General features: G+C 40.9%; 2 protein-coding genes across 3 annotated transcripts in view; one reads left to right on the top strand and one right to left on the bottom strand.

Annotated features, from left to right (window-relative positions):
* Nucleotides 1-10034: 10034 nt before the first annotated feature.
* LOC111162063 (high affinity immunoglobulin gamma Fc receptor I-like) lies at nt 10035-23439 on the top strand. Its single transcript, XM_022526253.1, has 7 exons — nt 10035-10081; nt 13571-13673; nt 14074-14094; nt 14880-15134; nt 20591-20842; nt 21965-22249; nt 23015-23439. The coding sequence occupies exons 2-7, from the start codon at nt 13643-13645 to the stop codon at nt 23221-23223; spliced, it is 1053 nt and encodes a 350-aa protein (XP_022381961.1). The 5' UTR covers nt 10035-10081; nt 13571-13642; the 3' UTR covers nt 23224-23439.
* The window catches only part of LOC111162064 (histone H2B type 2-F), a 19394-nt gene continuing 13881 nt past the window's right edge, over nt 20060-25572 (bottom strand). Inside the window, exon 2 of one of the 2 annotated variants that reach the window (XM_022526254.1) lies at nt 20060-20106. In XM_022526254.1, coding sequence (XP_022381962.1) covers nt 20103-20106 — 4 coding nt within the window. In that variant the 3' untranslated portion in view covers nt 20060-20102. The remainder of the gene's footprint in view (nt 20107-25572) is intronic. The other variant, XR_002641557.1, reaches the window with a different exon arrangement.

The following is a 25572-nucleotide window of genomic DNA, read 5'->3' as shown; positions in this document are numbered from 1 at the left end:
GTAGAGTTCAATAATTCATCAGTTGCTCATCACACTAGGTGTGCCCTCTTTATGGCCCATCCCGCAATTACTCCATCCCCCACCCCCCACATCCCCTCCAGCAACTCTCAGTTTGTTTCCTATAGTTAAGAGTCTCTCATGGTTTGTCTCCCTCTCTGATGACTTCCCACGCAGTTTTCCCTCCCTTTCCCTATGATACTCTTCGCTGTTTCTTATGTTCCACATATGAGTGAAATCAGTAATTGTCTTTCTCTGATTGACTTATTTTGCTCAATATAACACCCTCCAGTTCCATCCATGTCGATGTAAATGGTAAGTATTCATCCTCTCTGTTTATTTGTTTTTAGTAATTTTGACACCCAGTGTAGGGCTCAAACTGAGGACCCGGAGATCAAGAGTCACTTACTCTTCTGGCTGAGCCAACCAGGGGCCTCCACTTGATCTGTTTTGACGAGAACATTAGTGGAGGGAATTTGCTTTATTGGATCAGTAATTTTTCTATATTTTTATTTCTTTCTAAAGGAAATTCAGTGATAATAAGAAGTTAATAATATAATAAACAATAAAAATAGTAAGATTTAATAATAAAATTTCACATCTTACATTATCCACACTGATATAGTTGGCTTATGCTGTCATGTGTTGCACACTGTATAACATTACCTGATGAGCTGTGTTCAGCGACACAGTAATACATACCGTACTGCAGCTATTTATGTTTCCAAAAATGAAGTATAGTAGGAAGGTGTTGTAACCTCTTAGTGTAGCCCTGAGATTAACTGAATTTATGCCGTGTTCTCACATACTTTAGAGGGCTATGCTATAATAGTAAAATGGCCTCCCTTGGTCAGTTGTTGCCCATTTCCTGACCCAGTATGATACACAGGAATGACCATGAGGGAAAATGGCTTTTTGAAGGACTTACCTAATCTATCTCTCTTATTGTTATTTGGAATGAGATCAGAAAAGCAAAGGGAAATATTCGTGTAGAAAACAAACAGGTCAAACTTTGGCAGGACTTACAAGGACTTACAAGTTTAGCATGCAGTGGTAGCTTCTGTATCAGAAATATAGAGTTCTTTGTGAGAAAAAACAGGTTTTTTGTTTGTTTGTTTCCTTTTGGCTGCTAGAAGGATTGAGCATTGCCAGAAGGATTTATCTACATAGTCCCAAGAAACTTTACTTGGCAGGCAAGCTCCTGAAAACTGGTGAGGTTTATCAGTCACTCTTGCTGGTAGAGATCTGTTAACACTGCAGTCAGAGCTGTTGAGATTAAAATTTTTGACTTGCCAATCAATAGGACATTATTTATACAGTCGGACTTTGGACATCAGAGGGTTTAGGCACTCACAGGCTAAATTTATTTATTTATTTTTCACTCAGGCTAAATTTTGAGCCATCTGTTGGTGGCAACTGATAGGGGAGTTTGTCCCATTAGCACGTTACACGTGACAGTGCCCTGAACAGAAGAATCTCTTAATTTCCTCTAATACTTTAAGAGCATTCATAGTATAAGTATGCAACTCATTGATTTCAATTACACATTTTCACAACCGTACATTAATTTGGCACAGAAGCCTTTCTCTTAACTTCAGCTTCCCTTTCTCTTTACCACAAGTTTTACCCACAATCTGTCAGTGGAATTTACACTCTCTTACAGGAACACAGACCAAGGAGTTGAGCACTTGTGCTTGAACACTTGCAGGTTACACAGCAGCCAGGAGACCATTTTATCTCCTTGACAAAGGGCTCAGGGAGAGCAAGGAGGTGTGACTAGACTGTGAGGCCCATTGGAGCAGTGGGGAATCTACTTATTACCTGAGGTCAGGATAAGGGGACGAGAGGGATGGGGGCTGTGGATGGAGCAGCACCCCTACAGTAAGCACAGCCATGTAGTTGTTTTTGGTTTTAAGAGGTCATCCACTCAGTCTCAGTGAACTTTTAGTAACAGCTAAAGCACCATTTAGGTGGCTGCTTTCCATCCTTCCTTGTCACTACTGAACCTCCAGTTGTCCATGAACACATAGACAGTCAAAAGGCCCTTACTCCCCTGGCTCATAACCACCACTTAGGGGAGATCATCCTGAGAAACCTTCTCATATTCCCTAACCTGGCCCATGCACTCCCTGCTGTCTTGTCTCTGAGAAAGCACTGTGACCTTACCAGCCCCACATTGAGTACCACCTTTGTCAAGCAGTATAGTGGTCCCTAGGCAGTAGTATAGTACTAGCTACTAGGTGTGCCTGTCTAGTAAGGAGACAACCTCAAATGAACTGAGGTAGTTATTACTTATATATACAGCATAAGCAAGTGTAGCATGTTGTCACCTCCCCACATCTGTAATCCTATAGCATGACACCACACTGGAGGAATCAGATGACAAGAAAACACAAGTGGTGGCTTGCTCTGTCCCGAAGGAGCCAATTTCATTTTGCTGCCAAGTCATTTGATAGCTTGTAGTCACATCCTGGGGGGTAGAGATAAGGTGGAGATTTCCAAGTCTCACCAAAACCAGGGAGACAGGTGAGAGAGCGTCTACTTGTAGCCTGCCCCAGGCAGGACAGGCAGTCTACCGCAAGAGATTAATCCATACAATATCCATACAATAGCAACTCACAAGACTGCCTATCTTTACATGTTCCATGGGGATATTCAGCCAAGAATTGGGTCAAACAACAGTTGAACCTTGCCTGTGTGGCCCATGTGGAGAAGTACAAGGTCACCAGAGTGCCATAGCAGAGTCATTCTCCTATACTTGATCACTGAAAAGGAGGTTGGCTGGATATAATATCTGTGATTTGTACTTTCTTTATGTAAGTTTCTTGAAAATGCTGCTTCACTGTTGCCTTGCTTTCTGTGTTAGCAGTCATCTAATTCTGTTGAGTTTGTAACCTATTTCATAGTTTTACCTGGAGAACCTGAAGATGTTTTCTTTACCTTTAAAGTCTAATAGCTTTACTATAGTATTGTTTTCAAGTTGATCATCCAGGTCAATCCCTGGTACCTGATGAGTCTTTGCAGTGTGCCTCCTCACCTAAGTAGTGTATCATTTTCCTTTTTATAATAAGATCAAAGCCTCTAGATTGTTTTCTCTACAGCCTGACTCCTGTTTGGAGAAAAATCTTAAAAAATGAGAAATTATGTATCACATTATGATGTTTATCCAACAAATACAGGGATTCCCAAACAAGTTAAAATAGTAACAACCCAGATGATTTCAACACATTCTTGCCTGGTAAGGACTTAAAAAAAAAATCACCATCAGTTTACAGTAAAATATAGAAAGACATAATGCCAGAATAAGAAAGCCGTTGGACATGAATAAATTATTAAAAAGCAAAAATGTTGACTTGAAAATAGGCTTAAAAAACTTAAATTTTAAGCTATTCTTAGATGAAAGTTAATCACCCGCAGTGTCTAACGCAGTCACGCCCCTACTACCCTCTAATCGGAATCCTTTCCAAGGAGCGCCCAAGAGCTAGAGAACAAACCCGGGTCCACGGTTCCCGGAGTCTTTAGTTCCTCTTCCTTTCACAAGTATACTCTTCCTCTTCGGGCCCACACCTGTTGAGGCGCATGGCCGGGCACGCTGAGTCCTTTCCCGGAACCTGGATGGGCCGGCGGGAGGAGCGCGGACCCCGGTGGCCGGTCGCGCGAACGACTCGGTTGCGGGTGTGCGGTGCGGCGGCGCGAGCGAGGGGCCTCTGGCCGCAGCTCCCCTGGCGTCCACCAGCCTGCGCCTTCCTCGGGCCGCCGACGCTGCCCCGGCCACTGGGGTGTCTGCCGGGCCCCGCGGCGGCTCCCCTCCGGCGACCTTCCCGTGGCTGCCCTCGCCCCGGGGTGAGACGTGGCCCAGCGGCCGACCCAGGTCCAGCACGGGCCTCAGTGACCTGGTGGCCCTTTGGGTTCCGTGGGTCCTGCAGGGGAAAGACTGAAAGTAACTGTGGCCTTAAGTCCAAACAGTCTAAACTGCAAACCACCAGGAAACACTGCACTTTTCAAAGAAGGTGGTTGCTCAATGCAAGCACTGCAGCAATAGCAACCAAAACTCCTAAATGACGCTATTTGCCTGCGTAGTATAATTTTGTGGGATAAAAATATGAAAACCTCACCGAAATGAAGGAAAGCCCACTGCATTGGCCAGGAATCAAACCCAGGTCTCCCACGTGGGAGGCAAGAATTCTGCCACTGAACTACCAATGCCTGTTCCTATGGTGTGCTATAGGTGAAATCTAGGGGTATCCAGAACAAGTTGACAATAGCTCAAAACCGGCTTTTTGGAGTGCTGGCTAATACCTAATAAAAGCACCCAAACCAAAGGTTTTTATAGAAAACTTATACTAGACAAAACTATACATATAAAAATAATATCTGATTTGTCTGATCAAACTCTTAATTCTGAAAGGGGCTCTTTCCAGTTGCATAACAGACTCCTATAGAAAAACATAAGAAATTCATCTAGGTTCCATGTTTCTCTTCCCAAATCTTCAATTGTCAACCTCAAATTGTTGTCTTAGTGGTTCTGGGAATGTAACCTAACTTGTAGGTTAGGTGAGTAAAATTCTAATCCAGAGAAGAAATAAGAATTGGAACCAGAATTAGTATCAGATGGAAAAGAGGGGAAAGAACAGAATCAAGATAGATATAATGAAGAAATAAATTCTGGTTTATGGAGTTAGTCCTTTGTAGCTTTTAATTTTTTTTTTTTTTTTTTTGGTAAAAGAGTAATGATCTATCTTGTAACCTTAGAATGCATCTGGTTTTTTAATGTGTATAAAACATTTGAATGGATATAAGATAAAAAGATTAAGTTTGCAATCAATGTTTGGGAGAATCTAATTTCCCAAATTAATAAGCTTTGATTTACTAGCTATATGACAAGTAGACTATTTTAAAGAAATACTTTAGGGGCACCTGGGTGGCTCAGTGGGTTAAAGCCTCTGCCTTCGGCTCTGGGATCAAGCCCTGCGTCTGGCTCTCTGCTCAGCGGGGAGCCTGCTTCCCTTCCTCTCTCTCTGCCTGCCTCTCTGCCTACTTGTGATCTCTGTCTGTCAATAAATAAAATCTTTAAAATAAAAAAAAATACTTTATTGTTGAAATATTAACATATTTCATGTTAATATGTCTTTTTCATGTTAATAGGTCTTTTGTTCCATCTATCACCTCTTACTTCCATTAATATAAGTAGATAAAAAAACTGGTCCTCTTACAGCCAGCCTAGTCTACTTCAATCCATTTGCCATATTGCACTCTCACTGATCATTCCATGGTGTAAAGCTGGACATACCTATTGCCTAAATCCTCGTCCACCACCACAGTAGCTAACCAACAGTAGTCCTTCCTTCCATGGTCATGGGAACCAGAGAAGGTATTGGGAAAGAACTGTAGTGGATAACTCATAGAGCTAGTGGGTTCGGGATTGTGTTGGCTTGAAACACATATACAAATTGGAGAAGTACAAGTCTCTGAAAAGGATTGGTAATACGGAAGCAAGAACTAAATGAGTCACTGTACTGGTAAACCTGAGGTACTAATTTTTCAGTTTCACCAAGTCAGTTTCCTGACAGCTGGGATAAAGGCTATCCAAACGCCCAATAGGAAGCTCCTTGGAGAACATAGTTTGAAATTTGGTGTTATGGGAATTCTTCATAGTCAAGCTTCAGAGGTGTCCTAGGAGCACAGAAGTTTCCACACAGGGACAGTTTTGGATTCTTCAGCTGAGAATTTGTACCCTTTCGAAGGAGCAAATCCCACCTGAGGTTCTCTTCCATCCCAGATCAGGCTCCAGAGGGGGCTGCTTAATATAGCTGGGATCTGTGCGGTCACTAAGTCCCTGTATAGACAGGTAGCTCCATTTCTGTGAAGCCCTGTAGATGAAGTCTTTGGGCCTGCTGTGGGTTGTGAGAGAAGCAACCTCATGAAGTAATCGGATATGTTAGAAGCCAAAGGACACCTTAACCTAAGAATACTGGTGCTTCAGTAGCAAGCATCTCACCTCCCGCCTGACTGTCCCAGGTTTGGTTGCAGGCCCATACAAGTAACTGTTTTCTTTTTTCTCCACCACAGTAACTTCATTTACTACCTCTTCTTGAGACTTTATTACAAGGGCAAGACTGGTCTATGCAAAGATCCAACAGGCAGGGGCAACACTGCAGTCAGTTGAGGACAGGGAGAGAAAGAATAAAGTGGGCAGTGTTTGGAAAATAAAAATGATTAAAGAGTGTGCCTGCACAGTGGTTTGCAGCCTTGGGACTAGGACAGGGCTATGATCATGGAAGGATTAGTGCTTGGCATGAGTTGCACAACTATTCCTCTAGGGTGTAAAGTAAGTTCTTGTATGTTGCTGGGGACATGTATGTAACATTTGGAACTGATATTCTTGCCATACTCATGTATAAAACTTCTAATGTCGTGACATCACCTACTAGCAGATAAGTATCTTAGAATATGAAGAATAACTTCAGTGTGTGTTTTTCTCTTTGGGAATTACTTGTGGATAAAGGCCAGAAGATTTCCCTTCTTTGTCAATCCTGATTCTGATTTTCTGTTGTCATGATACATGTATGTGTATATATATCCCTGGAAGGAGACTTGAGGAACATAAAGAATGTCACATCCTCTCCTTTAGGTTGCTATTCCATTAACTTTTCTTGACCACCTATGTATTAAGTTGGAACAGAAAGTTGAGAAATTTGGCCAATAGAAAATTTCTCTCTATAGGTCACTGTACAGGTCATTTTATCATGAATGGTCAAAATCATACATTAAGTTAACTTCAGGAACCTAGTGTCTGAGAAGTCAGTTCTTTTGAATGCTAAGTATTTGCCTTTTCTATCAGAAAAAGCCTATCAGACAGCTGCAGGTACTTTACAAATAGAGGAGTATTCAGACTTTCTGACTTAGGTGGGCATAGCAAATGTAGAATGAAAACTGTTCAGAACAAGAGAGAAATTGAAGTGTGGAAGAAGTGCTAGGAAGTTCTAAAGCCAATCAAAAGCCGGTCAGTTTTAATTGTCAACCACTCAATTAACGACTGAACTCTCTAACTGATTTGACTGATCACATGGCCACTCTTCACAAATGCGACTACATCAAGTGATAATGTGATAACTGCCAAAGCTGAAGCATGTCCACCTTATCTCTACTCTGTCCAAAATGCCAGCTCCAGAAGGCTGAAAGTGCAGGAGAGTATACAACCTCTGTTTCTTTGCTACACACTTAGGAAACACAATAATTTAGGGGATACCCCAAGAAGTAGGACAGAGGAATGGCCATCACCAGTTTTGGTGTTCTGAGGAAACAAAATTAAGGGGTGAGGGTTGGGGGACAATGTTGGAAGTTCAGTGGGGGTAGTGGAAGACTGTTCTGGACCAAATACTTCCCACTGTTGGCCCTGTGATCAGGAAAGCAGTTGGCATGAGAGGAGCCACATTGATGAGCATTTGATACACTATGGGAGACAGAGACAAAAGTGCAGCAGAAAGCTGGGCAAGGCAGGCAAGGAATCTGGCACCACCATCTATCCAGCCCCATGCCTGGGTGCTTTCTTGCCGTTCTTTCTGGCAATCTCCCTTGACACCAGGCACTTAATAACCTAGGATTCATCTAGGGTAGAAGTTCTGACTTCAGTGCAGGCTGTGGCCAGGGAATCATCCTAAATTATAATATGACAGTAATCACACACAAATTTAAAAATAAGGTATCTTTAAAGATTTATTCGTTCATTATAGTTGAAGGGTAAAGAAGAAAGTATCAAAGCTTTTTGTCTAACAAAATGGCTCTTGGAGATTAATTTATACATCATTACCCATGATAACCAACTAGCAGAAAAGGCAATTAAAAATGGATGGTTATATTCCAGTAGAGACATATACTGAAGTCATGCTTTTTGCCTTAAAGTCTATTAATGTAGCTATCTTTTGGTTAATGTTTTCAATAGTGCTCCTTTTCTCTTCTGTTGTTTTCAACCTTTCTATCACTTTATGGTTTTGTTATGTCCCTTGAATACAGCATATAGTTAATTTTTAAATCCAGTCTAGCAGTATTTATTTTTTACTGAATAATTAGGTCTGCTTGTCTTTCTAATAATTGTTGATATAATTAATTTTAAATCTATCTTTTTTCTATGTTCCTCCTTGATCTATGTTTTTATTTCTTTCTCTTTTTGAATTAGTTCTCTTTTAAACTACTATAACTTTTTTTATTGTTTATATACTTTACTTCCATTTGTCCTTCTATGTTTTTCATTGTATTTCACTTTGCTTCTGTTCTTTCAGTGATTAATTTAAAAATTAGTCTTAATCTTAAGTTTTTCTTTTTTCATTAATTTTATCCCTTGGTTTATCAAGCATAGTCATATTTACTGCATTTACCCTCATCCTGGACACTGTAGAGACTTGGAATATTTTAATTCCATTTAGTGTCACCCACATATACGCAGCTGTTATTTGCTATAGCTTTGAGTATTAAGCCCCAGAATTTATATACTTTTATATAATCAATTTTAGATTTATCCATGTATTTATGGTTGCCTTTCTCTTTATATCTTTCCATGCCTGTCTTTCCATATGGAATCATTTGTCTTCTGCCTGAGAAACATCATTTAGAATTTTCTTTTGTTAGTCTGCTTGGGAAGAGCTGTTTTAGCGTTTTTTAATCTGAAAGTGCCTTTATTTTACTTTAATTATTGAAGACTTTCTTTAAGTACGTAAGTGGAGGAGGCAGTTACTCTCAGAATATTGAAAAAATTTGCATTTGATTTTTGTTTTTCAGAAGTTAGTGGTCTGACTGCTACTGATTTGAATGTAATCTCTCCTGTTTCTCTGGGGTTTTTGTTTTTGTTTTGTTTTTACAATTTTTGTCTTTGTTTTTATCTTATGCAGTTTGACTGATTTCTCTAGTAATGATGTCGCTTTATTTACCTAGTATGGGATTGGTTGGCCTTCTGGAATCTGTTGATTCCTGATATTGCCTGGAAAACTCTCAAATATTACTTCTTCAAATATATTGCTTTTGCCTTGTTTTCTCGCTGTCTTCTACTTCCAAGACTCTAACCGAAATATAAGATACACTTTCTCACTCCATTTGCTATTTTTTGTTTGTGTGTTTAATATTCCATTTTTTTCCTTTCCCTACATTTTGAATTTTTTCTTCTTCCTCATGTTCTGTTTTACTATTTTCTCTTCAGCTGTGACTTCTCTCCTGTTGAACTCTTTCATTGAATTCTTAATTTTAGCTATTTTTATTTCATTTCAAAATTTATTTTTTCCCCCACCAAGTGAAGAAAATGTTTCCAGGAAGAGGAAAGGATCAACTGTAAAATGTTGATGATTAGATTAAATGAGGGTAAGAGCTGACCATTAGGTTCAGCAAAAAGGTTTTGGCAGCCTTGACAAGAGCAGTTTCAGGAGAATGATGAGAATGAAGGTGTGATTGTAGTGGATTCTAGATGAGGGACTGAATATGCAAATGGGACAATGGCTAGACCATAGATAAAAATAGAATTCTGAGCCACAGTCTGCAGTAACCAATACTGGAGACCAATCTATTATTTACACTAGCCAGCTGCCAGGAGATATAAATGCTTTATCTCTAGCACAATTCTACAGCAAAGAATTAATTTTCCCCAGAGGGCATCTGGCTTTGACTTCCTTTCCATAGGATAAAGCTGCCAATTCCCTCAGAAAAGATTTCTGAGTTACAGTACAGAGGTAAGCATACTTGGGGTCAATTAACAATAATTCTGTTTTTGCTAAATCTTACCATTATTATATCACTACTGCACAAAACCAGACTTGGAGCTTGTTTGTGTCTCACTGCACTATTTATTAACTTTCTATGAGCAAGGTGCTTGACCTCTTTTAGCTTTATTTCTCATGCACAAAATTGAGATAGGTAATAGCAAGATATTCTCATCTAGGTAAAATGTTGGAGTGTTCCAGCCTTGTTTAGATGGATTCGTCTGCTTTGTTACCCTGCCTTTCCAGTAAGTTTTGTTTTTACTTTTTGTTGAGAATCAGCCTGGAAGCTATTGGAGGAAGAGAAACTAATTGTGGTGGCAAAAAACAAGTTGGAGACTGTGGTAAGAGTCAACCTCATCCAAATAGACAGGATAAGACCCTAAGAAACAAAGTTATTGTATGGAAAGTTTCAAGGATTAAGACTACCATATGTGCTGCTTCTGATTTCTAAAAAGTACAAGATTTTTTTTTTTTTAAGATTTTATTTATTTATTTGACAGAGAGAGATCACAAGTAGACAGAGAGGCAGGCAGAGAGAGAAAGAGAGAGAGAGAGAGAGAGAGAGGGAAGCAGGCTCCCTGCCGAGCAGAGAGCCCGATGCGGGACTCGATCCCAGGACCCTGAGATCATGACCCGAGCCGAAGGCAGCGGCCCAACCCACTGAGCCACCCAGGTGCCCCCAAAGTACAAGATTTTCATTCAAATAACTCTCCTATCGCAAAATCTTAGAGTCCATCAATTCACACTAACCCACCCCTAGTAGTTCTGTGAGCTGAGAGCTTTTCAAAGTTCAAAAAAACTGGTTTGACTCCCACAAACTTTGATCACAAAGTGAAGGTTACTTATTATTTGGACTCCGCTGGAGGAACTGTAGGCAGGAGCATTAGCTGAATCATTAGAGTAGAAGCTTCTAGCAGAAGTAGTATTGCATTATGAAATGCTCTTCAAACTGCCAATTTCACTTGTAGTGAAGTTCCTTACCTATAGTCTAGTCTGCCTCCCTCATAGTCACTATGAAAAAAAAAATCACTATTATTTTCATCATTAATTCATCAGAATATTGAGGGTCAGAATTATGTCACCAGTAGTAAAGTTCTTAGAAATTTTTTATGTTGTCATAAAAGGGGTCCTTTCTCTTGCAATGGAATGTTGAAAGGATTGATAGTATGCAGACAGCATCTTAGATTAGCTGTAAGTTAGAATAGTTTTAAGGAAAAAGTGATAAAATAGAATTTCTATAGAAAATATCCTATGCATAGAATTCCATGACAATGAGCTTTTGGTAAAGCCACTGATTTAATCACTGAAAAGCTTAGGAAAGAATCTCAAGGGTATATAGGAAAATTAGACAAAGGACTTGATGAATGTATTCATGATGACAAAAAAAAAAGTGGGGTTAGAGAAAGAGGAAATGGACAAGGTCATTCCAGACTGAGACAACCTGTAAAATACAAATTATAATACCACCAGAAATTAACCATAAAGGCTAGATGACATATGTCATCTAGTCATGGAGGAAAATTAATTTTTTAAGTTGATGAAATCATTTGAGGATACGTGAAGCAGAGAAAGATTTGATAGATCAAGTAGTAAGAATAACTAAGGATAAAAAACTCATTGAATTTCTAATGGAAACTTGAAATTGAACCAATCAGGAACTTTTCATAATGAATGGCTGTTGAAGAAAAACATTAGATAAAGTTTACTGAATCTCTTGAAAAACACTTTCAGCATTAGTGAATATATAAAGGTAGTATTATTACAGCTATTCAAGAGATATACAATAGTATACAAAACATATTAAGCAAAATTGTGCTGTAGACAATTATATACAAGTACTTAAAACTTTGTTGATAGGTTTCAATAATTCCTAAAAATATGGTTGTTAAAGGAGGACTTAAGTAGAGAATAAAGTATTACTGACTGCTTTTTACTTGTAAAGAGTGTAAAAATAAATTTTTGGTCAATTCTGTATGAGATTTAAATTATTTTACCATAAAAAATATACAAAATAATTGTTCACAAATTGTTTTCTGTAGTAAAGAAGAGAAAAATTTTAGTTAAAATAGGCAAATAAGACTTTGCATCTCCCTTTGAGAAAAGTGTATTTGTGAGGTGATTTTTAAAGTATGAAGCTTATGAATATGATGATCTTATAAAAAATCAGTATATGGAAATATAACTGTCATATATAGATGTAAATTCTCCTATGGCTCTTCTGGGCATCATGATTTTCATTGATCATTAAATACTGGAGATTTGTCTATCTGCCTTAGTTAATAGTGTTTGCTCCATTTATTTTTTTTATTTTTTATTTTTTTAGATTTTATTTATTTGACAGACAGAGATCACAAGTAGGCAGAGAGGCAGGCAGAGAGAGAGGAAGGGAAGCAGGCTCCCTGCTGAGCAGAGAGCCCGATGCAGGGGCTCGATGCGGGGGCTCGATGCGGGGGCTCGATGCAGGGGCTCGATGCGGGGGCTCGATGCGGGGGCTCGATGCGGGGGCTCGATGCGGGGGCTCGATGCGGGGGCTCGATCCCAGGACCCTGGGATCATGACCTGAGCCGAATGCAGAGGCTTTAACCCACTGAGCCACCCAGGCACCCCTGTTTGCTCCATTTAGAAACTACAGATACTTGTTAGAAAAAAAAGTATTTCATCCTTCCAGATCATGAATGTCTTTCACTCCTCTTCCACAACAATATTCATTTCCCCATGTTTCCTGATCATTCACTCATTTTTCAAAGAAGCAGCTATTTTCCTACAAAGGAATTGTGAGGGATGGGCTGGGTAATGTTACACTCTCTTGGTGAGAAAGTGAAGGAAATCATACTGCATGTTTAAACCTGGCTTCTACCTTTTACAACCTTGGGCAAATTACTAAATTCCTTTCATACTTTGTCTATTTTCCTCATTTACAAAATGGAGACAACAAGAGTATCTGTCTACTCATAGTTTATTATGAGGGTTAAATGAAAAGAGACATACCAAGCATATTTGCTTGGCATATAATAAGCAATCTACAAATATATGCAATGATGATGATAATGATAACAGACAATCTGACAACATTTATCTGAAGGAAAAAACATACCTTTCCTTAGACTGAGCAACATTCGTTCTAGGAATGTGTCCTATGGAGATAGTAAGTTGAGTGCTTAAATCTTTTAAGTACAAGACTTGCAGTGCTGGTTGTAACAGTAAAACATTAGAAATATCTGGCATGTCCATGAAGAGACAGCCCATCTTAGGGATATTTCCACTCACATATAAGTCATTTTTCTTCTCTATAGCATTTACTTTGAACAGTTAATTTCCTTAGATGTAGCCAAGGCAAACACTTCAAATTCATATCTTCCAGGGAGGTGGCTTTTAAAAAAAACAAACCAAAATGGGACATTGATCCTGTATGCATTCCCAGAGGAATAGAGGTCTCATTGTAGTAGAGGAACTCTTATAAATGAGTTGTTCCTCCCATATCATGTAGAGGTTGATATAGAATAATCTGGATTCAAATGATAAAGTTTTAGAGGCATTGGCCAGGCTTTGAACCACTTTTAGAAACGAGGATTTGCCATATTTTAGCCCCAAGAAACAGAATTAGTAAAGGGAAAATACAGTTAGAATATCAATTAAAACTTTAGTCTTTCCCTTGAATTCTGAGAGTTTCATAAGCCTCAAACCCAGAGTTTCAAACTGGGGAAGAGAGGCTAAGTAGTTAGAGAATGGGGAGAGAATGCAAGAATTAAGGATGTATTTCACAAAAAAGGAGCATGATGGTAGTGGCTGGAAGAGGCAATTTCCTTCCTCTTTTCTAATTTCAACTTCAGAGCCTCCAGCAGAAAACTCTTCAATATCTTGCACGTTTCAGACTTCACTACTCCCATCAGCTTGGAGGTAACATGTGGCTCTTGACAGCTCTGCTCCTTTGGGGTAAGTTGGGCTTAGAAGGGGTAGCTAGAGGGGAACTGGCTCTGGTAATGGGGACTCAAGACCTTTTGTCTTCCTTTGGTATCCTAGGCTAAGAACTCATGAATATGGGGACAACTGGATCTGTGCTTCCATGGTTTATTCATGCTCATTATACCAAAAGCATGGGAAGAGAGACTTGGTAGTAAAATTTAGCCTGGAAGCATCGTATCAAAATAAAGCCTTATCAATAACCATCTATAGACTGTACATACCACTAGTACCTGATTTGGAGAGAGGGTAGAGAGAGATTCAAGAGACCTAAGCTGGTCCCTCTATGTCCACATTAGTTTTGTCTTCTCGATTCCTTTCCTTGTCATCTGCCACTGACCTACTTATGCCTCTGTTCTTCGGTCTCTTACAGTGCCAGCTGGTGCGCAAATGGGTGAGTAATCTTTAACTTAGTTTCTCTTCCTCTGCCATGTTCCTGTTCTAAAGGGTGAGTTTTGTTATCCTGAAGAAGAGAGTATGGGGAGAGGATAGAACTAGAAGGATTTAGAAATGATTTAAAGTCCCCTATATTCAGAGCATGATTTTGATAAAATCCTGGTTTTTAAGGTTTCTCTCTAAGATTTCCTGAAAAAGCCCCAGAACTAAATGCCTACGTGTATATAATAGCGGGAAAAAGCCAGAGTTACAAAACCATAGATGTAGCTCTGGGGGGTTTTGTAACATTCCTTGAACCAGTCCTCTTGAGAAGAAAGCCAAGTACTTTTTTTCTCCTCAGACAGAACCAAGCAGTACTGAAGGTTTCAAAGTGAGAGTTTGAGTATTGGTTTCCAGTGCAAATGCTAATTAAGGCCTGAGTTTAACCCTTAGGGAAAATATTGCACAGGGGGCAAGACAACTGGCTCCAGTCGACTTTCCTTGGTTTAAAACCCTGCTTCTTTGTTTACCAACAGTGAAAACTAAATTAGTCATTTGTTTTTTAGGAACCCCTAAGCCCCAACGTCCTGATGTTGATTTGATAACATGAACAGAGCTCTCTGCACAGAGTCTGGATACTCTCAGTATCTAGTTTTTGTAGGTTCCCATTTGCTTACTTTTCTGTCTCATCTAAATATATATTTTTACCTTTGTGCTACCCAGAAAACTTTACCAATTGCTCAGACCCTCCTTTTATTCCATTTGGTCTTTTTTTTTTTTTTTTTTTTTTTTTTAAATCCCCAGACCCCTCAAAGGCAGTGATCACCTTGCAACCTCCATGGGTCAGTGTGTTCCAAGAGGAAAATGTAAACTTATGGTGTGAGGGACCCCGTTTACCTGGGGACACCTCTACACAGTGGTCTCTCAATGGCACAGCCATTCACACCTTGACCCCCAAACACAGAATTGCTGCTGCCAGTGTCAATGACAATGGTGAATACAGGTGCCAGACAGGTCTCTCAGTGCCAAGTGACCCAGTACAGCTGGAAGTGCACAGGGGTAAGTATGGCATGGAGCATGAGAGTTGGAAATCACAAGGTGTTCCTTGTGTTTTCTCCTTTTTGCATGCCAGATATGTGTTTTCATTTATTGGAGTATGAGTCTCAGCTCTATGTGCTTACTAGATGAAATTAAGTCAAGATACTCAGGATATCACATTAGGGTCCTTTAACTGCCCCAACACTGCCCCTTTAACTGCCCCAGGCACCCCAACTGGGACAGCTGTGAACAGGTTATCCAGTATAAAACTCAGACCCAAGATTTTATTATTTAAAATGATCTAATTTTGGGGTACCTGGGTGGCTTAGTTGGGTAAGCATCTGCCTTTAGCTCAGGTCATGATCTCAGGGTCCTAGAATCGAGCCAGGCATCAGGCTCCCTGCTCAGTGGGGAGCCTGCTTCTCCCTCTCCCTCTGCCTGCTCATGCTCTCTCTTAAATAAATAAGATCTTTTTTATTTTTTTATTTTTTAAAGATTTTATTTATTTATTTGACAGAGATCACAAGTAGGCAGAGAGGCAGAGAGAGAGAGGAGGAAGCAGGCACCCTGCGGAGCAGAAAGCCCAATGCGGGGCTCGATCCCAGGACCCTGGGATCATGATCTGACCTGAAGGCAGAGGCTTTAACCCACTGAGCCACCCAGGCACCCCGATATAAGATCTTTTTTAAAAAATTAAAATGATCTAATTTCGTTGAAAAAATTTATGCCTGCACATAGTAAATAATTCAGAGAAGCATACAGTGATGAACAATGACATCTCTCTTCCACCCCAAAGCCCTAGTCCCACGGTCACCTGCCATAGAAGTAAAACTCCTAATACATATATGAGCTTTTTGAAAAAGTGGTTGGTAGAATACTCTGTATACTGTTCTATACCTTGCTTTTATCACTTAAAATACTTTGAAGGTCTGTTTAAATCAATAGACATCTATCGTGCACTTTCAAATGTCTGCCTTATGGCTGTGCTTTAACTGATTAAATCATTTTCCCTATTAGTAAACTTGAAGTGTATTTCCAGTTTTTTGTGTTTACAAGCAATGCTGCAATAGACATTTCTATGTATAGTCTGGGGCACATTTCATAATATATCTGTAAGATAATAATCTGGACATGAAATTACTGTGAGATGATGCATTTTAAACTGATGAATACAAGGGGGAAAAAAACCCCACTATCCACTTAAATCTGTAAAAGGTTTCTATTTGTCAAGAAATGGAAACTGCAGTACTTTTTAGGGTAAAATGTTCCATTATTCAGTACAAATCACTCAAATGTGCTCTTTATTCAAAAGCAGTAAGTTAAAGCTTCATTGTAATTGATCATGTAAAAGTTAATCCATGCTGGAGGCAGAATTATATTTGTAAGGACTAGATTGCTTTTGGAGGTAATGTGTTTTAGCCAAGGAAATATTGAGACTATCAGAGGAAATGCTAGGTGTTCCTCATGAGTCTCTTAGATATCTGGGAATCAGATGCTAGGCTACAGATGTAAGGGGAGCTGTCAGAACTGTTTTGGTTTTTTTTGTTTTTTTTTGTTTTTTTTTTTTTAGTTTATTTATTTGAGAGAGGGAGAATATGCAGGCATGAACAGAGGGAGACCAAGAAGGAGCCTCCCCATTGAGCAGTGAGCTCAGACCCCAGAGCAGTATCAGGACCCCAGGATCTTGACTTGAGCTGAAGGCAGAGGCTTGACTGCCCGCCCCCCACCCCAGACAGAACTGTTTTAAGAATTTTGTGTAGTTTGGGGCACCTGGGTGGATCAGTGGGTTAAGCCTCTGCCTTTGGCTCAGGTCATAGTCCCAGGGTCCTGGGATCAAGCCCCACATCAGGCTCTCTGCTCATTGGGGAGCCTGCTTCCTCCTCTCTCTCTGTCTTCCCTGCCTACTTGTGACCTCTCTCTGTCAAGTAATATTAAAAAAAAAAAAAAAAAAAGAATTTTGTGTAGTTCAAGCAGAAGCAAAGTGTTCCATGGTTCAAGTAACAAAAAATGAAGCAGGGATGGGAAGAGGCCATTTTCTTTACTTCTGCACAGACTCTAGAAGCCCCAGCATGATGATGTATTGAGAATATATTTTATATTAAAAAAAAATGATTATTTGAGAGAGAGGGGAGAACATGAGGGAGAGAGAATCTCAAGCAGACTCCACGCTGTCGTGGGGTTCCATCTCAGGACAGTGAGATCACAACCTGAGCCAAAATCAAGAGTCAGATGCTTAACTAACTGAGCCACCCAGGGGCCCGTCTATCTGGGCCCTCTTATAAATAGTACCACTGTGAACTTTTTTTTTTTTAAAAGATTTTATTTTGAGTAATCTCTATACCCAACATGGGGCTTGAACTCACAACCCCAGGATCAAGAGTCACACACTATACCAGCGGAGCCAGTCAGGTGCCCCCACTGTGGACATTTTTTTTTTTTAAATATTTTATTTGTCAGAGAGAGTGAGCACAGGCAGACAGAGTGGCAGGCCGAGGCAGAGGGAGAAGCAGGCTCCCTGCTGAGCAAGGAGCCCGATGTGTGGGACTCGATCCCAGGACACGGGGATCATGACCTGAGCCGAAGGCAGCTGCTTAACCAACTGAGCCACCCAGGCGTCCCTGTGGACATTTTCTTTTTTAAATTTTTATAAACATATAATGTATTCACTGTGGACATTTTTATACAGGTTTTTTGCTGTACATATGTATAGATTATGTGCTGGAATATGCCTAGGAGTGGAATTGCTGGGTCACAAAATGTGCATATATTTGTTCAGCTTTAGTTCTTCAAAGTGCAGTTATTCCATATTACACTCCCACCAGTGGAGTTTGAGAGTTCTGGTTCCTTTTCATCCTCATCAACACTCGGTGGGTTTATTTATTTTTTTAACCAGTTATAGACTGTCATACAGTTTTTTAACAGTTATAGACTGTCATACAAACCACTAGTTTCCGTATTTTTTAGTTTAGCCATTTTGGTGCATGTGCAATAGTTATCACATAGCTTTAATTTACATTTTCCTGAAGACTCCTGACATTAAGAATTTTACAGACTTCTTACCTATTTGGATATCCTCTTTTGTAAAGTACCTGTCTAGATTTTTTGCCAGTTTTTCTTTATTGTCTTTACTTATGGACTTGTAGGGGCTCTATATTTCAGAAATTAGTCCTTTTTTAAGTGTTGCAAATATCTTCCACTCTGTGGCCTGTCTTTTTGCTATCTATGCTGTTTTCTTTTTTCAGTGAAAGAAGTGCTTACATTTACAGTAGTATAATACATCAGGTTTTTGGGTTGGTGCTCTCTATGCCCTTAGTTAAAAATGTTTTGCCATAGGGGCGCCTGGGTGACTCAGTTATTTAAATGTCTGCCTTTAGCTCAGGTCATGCTCCCCAGGTCCTGGAATTGAGCCCCAAGTCAGGCTCTCTGTTCACTGGAGGAGCCTGTTTCTCCCTCTCCCTCTGCTTGCCACTCCCTTGCTTGTGCTTGTGCTGTCAAATAAGTAAAATCTTAAAAAAAAAAAAAAAAAAAAAAAGTTTTGCCATTGTTAACCAGCAGTGGAGGATTCAACTGCAGTTACAGTAGCTCTCTGTTACTTCTATTAAGTGTGTGTGTGCTGAGACCACAAAAACACAGCTGGCTTGAGGACCTAAGTCTTAATCATATGGCTTAATGAGCACTCCCCTCCTGCTCTAAGGTGATGAAGGTGGAGAATGGCTTTTGAGTAGGAAATCAGTAATGTCTGCTAAAAGCTGCATCCTATGAATTTTGATGTATAATACTCCCACTACCACTTAAGGCTAAATATTTTTAATTTTCATTAGTATGTATGTATTTTTCTTTCCTCGTGAATTATTTAGAAGTGTTTTAGGAAGGTGGCCTTTTGTTACTGATTTCTAATTTTATGGCATTTTGGTAAGAATTTGTTAAATATGATAACAGTTTTTTAGTATTTGTTGAAAATTGCTTGTGGCCTAGTATGTACTATTTGTAACTGTTGCATTTATGTTGGGAAAGTATGAATCTTCTCTAAGCTAAGCATCCTATATTAATCCACAAAACCAACTCTATTAATTGTGCCATTCAAATATTTCATATATCATCACTAGTATTTTTGACCGTTTCAGATGGAGGGGTGTTAAAATCTACCACTGTGTTTGTAGATGTATAAAGCAAAGGTGTCTGTGTTTGGGTAGTGTAGTCTCTAGGTAGAGCACCTCTTGGTTGCAAATGGAAATAAGGGAGAAAAGAGTATTCATTATATTTAGAAACACTACGGCAGCATCCGAAACTATAAAAATCATGCTCCATCTAGCACTGGAATACATCTAGCCTTCCATTCTTAGGTAAGTTCTGGAGGGGGAAAAAGCACTACTGTCCATTCTCTTCTTTTGTCATTTAAGATACTGGTCCTCATTTAGCCAAACCCACTGCCCCAGGGAAAGAAAAAGGAAGTATTTTTAGTTCTGTGTAGAGGTGTACATCTAAAGGGAGGGCCCCTTGGACTTGGAGCTCATTTTTACCAACTAGATGACAGATCTGCACATATGTGTATCCTGTCACTTTAGAAGTATATATCATCTGGACATGTTTGCTATTCTATGTGTTTGTTTTAGTATGTGGGATCCCATTAACAACTTAAGAGTTGGAGTGTATTCATTTCTTTTATTGCTGTGTAACAAATTACCACAAACACAGCAGCTTAAAACAACATTTGTTATCTGCCAGGAGTCTCTGCACAGCTTCACCGGGTGCTCCGCAGGGGCCGCAATCAGGGTATGACACGTTCCTTCCTATAGTTCTTCCAAGCGCACGTGGTCATTGGTAGACTTGAGAATTCACTTCCTTATGTAGTTGGCCTGAGGTTCCAGACTTTTTGCTGGTTGTCAGCTGGAGGCCAGTCTTGACTCTTGGAGGCAGGCCCCTGCCATTTGGCCCTCTCCCAGCAGAGTAGCTCACTTCTTCAAGACCAGTGGGAGGCTCTCAGGCCAGTCAGCTAAAACAGAGTCATATAATGCAACATCATCATGACAGAGACATCCCATACCCTTTGTCATATCCTGTTGATTAGAAGCAAGTCTCTGGTTCCACACCCACGGGGATTATGCAAGGGTGTGATTCACGAGGGTGGGGGATGTCATCTTAGAGTACTGCCTACCACATACAGTAAATTGTTTTTATCCCAACCAACTTCTGAAATCAGAAACCGAAGATAAGAAGGGGCTGTGTGCAGTAAAGCAGTAAAAGTAAAAAAAATAAAAAAAATTAAAAAAAAATAGAAGTAGTAAAGACTACTTTTCTTCCCAGTAGAGCTAAAGATAATTGAGGGATGGGCAACAGGCCTCAAACTCAGCAGAGCTCTGAGGTTGGAATGTTGTAAAGAAAAAAAAAGATAAGAACCCCCCCCCCCCCAGGGCCCAGTTCTAGCCTCCTTGTACCTCTGCTACTGTATAGATACATTTTGGGTCTACAATTTCCAGATTGGCTACTACTCCAGGTCTCTAGCAGAGTTGTCACGGAAGGGGAACCTCTGACCTTGAGGTGTCATGGATGGAAGAATAAGACCATATACAATGTGCTTTTCTACCAAAATGGCAAGGTCTTTAAATTTTCTACTGGGAATTCTGAATTCACCATTCTGAAAACCAACCTGAGTCACAATGGCATCTATCACTGCTCAGCCATGGGAAAGCAACGCTTTGAATCAGCAGGAGTATATATCACTGTAAAAGGTATGTATCTGAATAGTCATAAAGCTGTAGTTTTAAGGACCATCATAAATCATCACTTAAGTTTGCAAGTGAAGAGACTTAAGTTCCCGGGGAAGTCGTCGTTTCATGGAAGGCCATGAAATGACCAGTGGCTAGCTTGGGACTGGAACTGAGGTTATCTGGGCCTCAGTCTCTTGCTCTTTCCAATAAACCCAGGAGCTAACATGAAGGCCAGGGCATAGTGAGGATCTATTTCATCAATTTTATTTTAGTTGCAAGGAATAGAGATTCACTCATGGGAGGTAGGAGAGTTATTAGAAAAGAACTTAATGGGGGGTGCCTGAGTGGCTCAGTGGGTTAAGCCTCTGCCTTTAGCTCAGGTCATGATCTCAGAGTCCTGGGATTGAGCCCCGCATTGGGCTCTCTGCTCAGCAGGGAGCCTGTTTCCCCCTCTCTACCTACTTGTGATCTCTCTCTCTGTCAAATAAATCTTAAAAAAAAAAAAAAAAAGTAAGAAAAGAACTCAATGGAATCTCATAAAAAGCTCCCTAGAAACAGAAGCCATGAGGACATTAGGACTTGGTTATACTTTCTCTCAGAGGCAATGTGGCCTCTCTAGTTCTACTTCTTTCTGAACGTCTGCTAACTAAAGCAGCTTCCTCTGTTCCAGCTTGCATGTGGTCCTGACTGTGGTTCTTTCATCTTAGTACTCATTAACTACAAGCCATTTTTTTTGTCTGAAAAAGAATTCATCATTCCTAATGGGAAAGAGAGGATTGTCCCAGATTATCTTTTGAGGTAGTAACACAAATAATCAGTCAGTGACCTGGCTAGTGTATGGATCAGTGTCCACTCCTGGTGGACCACTACCAAAAGGCACGGTCACATAATAATATGGTTATTCAGGGAAGCCTGGACAGTGTGGAGGGCCACAGCAGGAAATGAGGAAGCTGGCCATTATAAGAGTTTCTATGTGGAAGGCCTCTCTGCTAGAAGTGGGAAAAGTTGTCTTATGGATGCATTCTCTAGGGGCAGGTTTCCCAAGGAGGTAGGGGGTATATCTCTTGTTAAAAAACAACAATAACAACAACAAAACCTTAACACTGAAGCAGGCAACCCTGTCCCCATCAACGTTTTCTTTAGAGCTATTTCCAGCCCCAGTGCTAAAAGTATCTTTGTCATCACCCATCCTGGAGGGGCATCTGGTCAACCTGAGCTGTGAAACAAAGTTGCTCCTACAGAGACCTGGTTTGCAGCTTTACTTCTCCTTCTACATGGGCAGCAAGACCCTACTGAGCAGGAACACAGCCTCTGAATACCAGATACTAAGTGCTACGAGAGAAGATTCGGGCTTATACTGGTGTGAGGCTACCACGGAAGATGGCAGCATGGTCAAGCGCAGCCCCGAGTTGGAGCTTCAGGTGCTTGGTGAGAATGAAGGGAACTGACAGGAGGAGGCACATGGAGAAGATGCTCCCTTTTTTCCTTCAGGGCTGAGGTCTGTTTAAGGGGATTTCATCGCCCAGCCAGGAAAAACCCATAAACAGGCCTTTCCACTCTTGATTCGTACCTTCACTATTCTCATGAACTTCATTAAATTCCCTTTCCTTTCCCCCTTTATTTCCTTCCTTCTTCATTTCCTATTTTCTCTCCTCTTTCTTTCCCCCTCACTTTCCCCCCACCCCCCAAATCTAATCAATATATTGAGTTCTTCTTGTGTATTGTCATTGGTGTGGGGATATGAAGACACTGGGGGTACAGTTCTTATTTCAAGGAGCTCACATGGTAGACTGGTGAGGTAGGGAGTTTGTGGATTGCACATAAATACTTGCCCAAGTGTCTGTCTGGCTGAGGTAGGGAGACTAAGCTCTAAAACACTCTAAAAGACTCTTTGGGAAAAATTTATCTTCAACCCAAATTCATTTCAAGTATTAAATGGCAGAGAAATAGACTTTATGTCCAAAACTAGGAAGTAAGTCCACTGAGGGCTCTGGCAGTTAAGCTCGTATGAGGAGCTTGCCCCTGGACTGTACACCCATAGCCCAGGTGCAGCACCTTCCTGCCCCCTGAAATTACCTGTGTCTCTGCTGGGGACAGGCATACCAGGTGTCAGCCAGCCTTCCTTCCCAGACATAACTCAGCCAGATCGCTTTGCATTCTAACTAGCATTTCTTCCCCTTGTCACTTTTTCAGGCCTCCAGACACAACCTCCTATTTGGTTTCACGTTCTTTTCTATCTGCCAGTGGGAATACTGTTTTTGGTGGACACCATTTTCTGTATGATTATATATAAGGAACTGGAAAGAAAGAAAAAGTGCAATTTAGAAGTCTCTTTGGACTCCGGTCAAAAGAAAAGAGTAAACTCCTACCTTCAAGAAGAGAGCTATTTAGAAGAGCCATAATGTCATGAACAAGAGCACTGCAAGAAAGGACATACCAGAAGCCCCTGGAAGGAGGGCCATAGCAGTGGCCCAGCTGGTGCCCACGGACCCAGACAGTCCCTCCCCTTCTTCTCTGTGCAAGCACTGGGGTGCAAACATCCCAAAGTTTAAAGACATTAAAACTGTGACTCCCATGACATCTGATTAACTCTGAAATAAAACAAACAAATGAGCTGACTTAAGTGGAGATAAGCTTGGAAAATGGGTCATCAGGGATGATTTGAAGTGAGACCTACTCTAAAGAAATCTTTAATAACTTGAAAGTCCAGTCTAACCTGATTATCCTACTAGGTAGTTTGAACAATATTATTATTTTTAGGGACAGGGTGAAAAGGTAAGTGTGTGCCTATGTACAAGAGATTAAGACAAGAGAAAGAGACAGAATGAGGGTTACAAGGAGGCAGATAAAGAGAGAATGGATCAGGGAGATGAGAAAAGCACGCAGACCCAAAAGAAGGAAAGGAAACTTGCAGACGGCTCCTCAGAGACTGTGGGTGGAGCGCTGACCCATCCCTGGAGTCCTCGCAGTTATCTGGTGTCTTCTCTCTCCAGCACACAAGCAGGGGAAGATCCACACAGCTTACAGAGAACACGGCAGATACGCAATAGGGCAGATGGGGGCATGACTTCTGCCCTTTCGTATGAGGCTTTCTCATAACATCTCAGTGTCCAGAGATACCAGGAGTCCTGCTTGCCTATCCTACTCCCCCACCCCACAGGAAGATCATGTAACCGAGGCTTTCCTTAATAAATTATACCCAGACCTCCCAGCAGGGAGGGGCAAGGGGCAGCTTCAGCTGGGGAGGGGTAGTGATGTCATGAAGCCCCAGCTCTTACCTCCAGAGATTTACTCTGCCCTTCTGATTTTCTGGATGATTACTAACTTCAAGATAATACTGGTCTCAGGGCTCAGTTGATTAATTTCAGCTCAGGTCATGATCTCAGGGCCCTCAAATCGAGCCCCACATCGGGCTCTGTGGGGACAGGCGTCTGACATTCACAGTCCTAGCCATGACTTCCTCTTTGCTGGCCTCCATGTATCCTGTTAGAACCTAACTGCCTACTCTAACGTTTGAACAATTTGCACTTCAGTCTACCGTTACTTCTGGCCTGTAGCTGTGACAGGAATAGGTTCTTGGGAGTCCCCCAAATTGATGCCTACCTGCTGGTTCTCCCAGCCTTGGTGCTCGGTTGGGTCAATGCCTGGTACCACCTCATATTTTGTCCAGGTGGGTGCCCAGCCCTCCAGTTTCCCTACAGTGGTTGGGTTCCCTGTCCCTGACACTTGTCCCTACCTATCTAAGAGCTCACTATTTTCATTCCATCCTGTACTGGAAACACACACACACAGAAATGCCTGGATCCAAGTGGGGAGCAAGTGGCCCAAAGGGAGAGAAGGGAAAGAATTGCAAAACCCAGCAGAAGGCAAACTGTTGTCTGCTGAGACCCCCCACAGCTCTCCCAAAGTCCTATCTTTCCCAGAGTATCCAGCATGTCTTGCCTGAACGGAACAGGACATTTCAGCCCAAAGCAGGCCATGCTTGCGAGCAGTATTTGCTCCAGAGCTCCTCAGCGGTATGGTCAAGGCTCTAGCAAGCTTTTGTTGCACTCTTGATTTCTTCCACTGCCCACTCTTACCTCTTCATTCTTCCTTTTATAGGGGTTCATCCTTAATAAACATCTTGCACCTCAAACTATATCCAACATCTCCCAGGGTTCAGTCTGAGTGCTTTGTACGCCACTGCAAATTTTATAAAGTCTTTGGAGTCTTATAAAACCCATTTGTCCCAATAACACTTCTAAAGACATCCATATTTTTTTTTTTTTAGATTTTTATTTATTTATCAGAGAGAGAGAGGGAGAGAGAGTGAGCACAGGCAGACAGAATGGCAGGCAGAGGCAGAGGGAGAAGCAGGCTCCCTGCCAAGCAAGGAGCCCGATGTGGGACTCGATCCCAGGATGCTGGGATCATGACCTGAGCCGGAGGCAGCTGCTTAACCAACTGAGCCACCCAGGTGTCCCAAGACGTCCATATTTTTAAAAGAGAACACTATACTGTGTGCCTCAGAACACAATCACTGTAAATGTTTGAAGCCAGTTCTGCTTTTCTACCTACTCTTTCCCACTCACCCTTCACCCAGGCTGCAAAAGAAAGGCCTACCTTTTACTCATACTAATCATGATTTATTGCCCCGAGGATAAAAAAATTTCTGTGTACCAGAAACAAAACAGGTAAGTTTTTGTGTCTCATGTTTATGGGCATTAAGGGCAACGCTAGGAATTAGAAATAAATATTCTGGCCCATGCTGA

Source organism: Enhydra lutris, unplaced genomic scaffold (genome assembly GCF_002288905.1).
Source record: "Enhydra lutris kenyoni isolate GAN:26980312 unplaced genomic scaffold, ASM228890v2 scaffoldscaffold88, whole genome shotgun sequence".
NCBI classification, from domain to species: domain Eukaryota; kingdom Metazoa; phylum Chordata; class Mammalia; order Carnivora; family Mustelidae; genus Enhydra; species Enhydra lutris.
The sequence above is the reverse complement of the archived record's forward strand: the minus strand, read 5'-3'. Positions and strand labels throughout refer to the sequence as shown.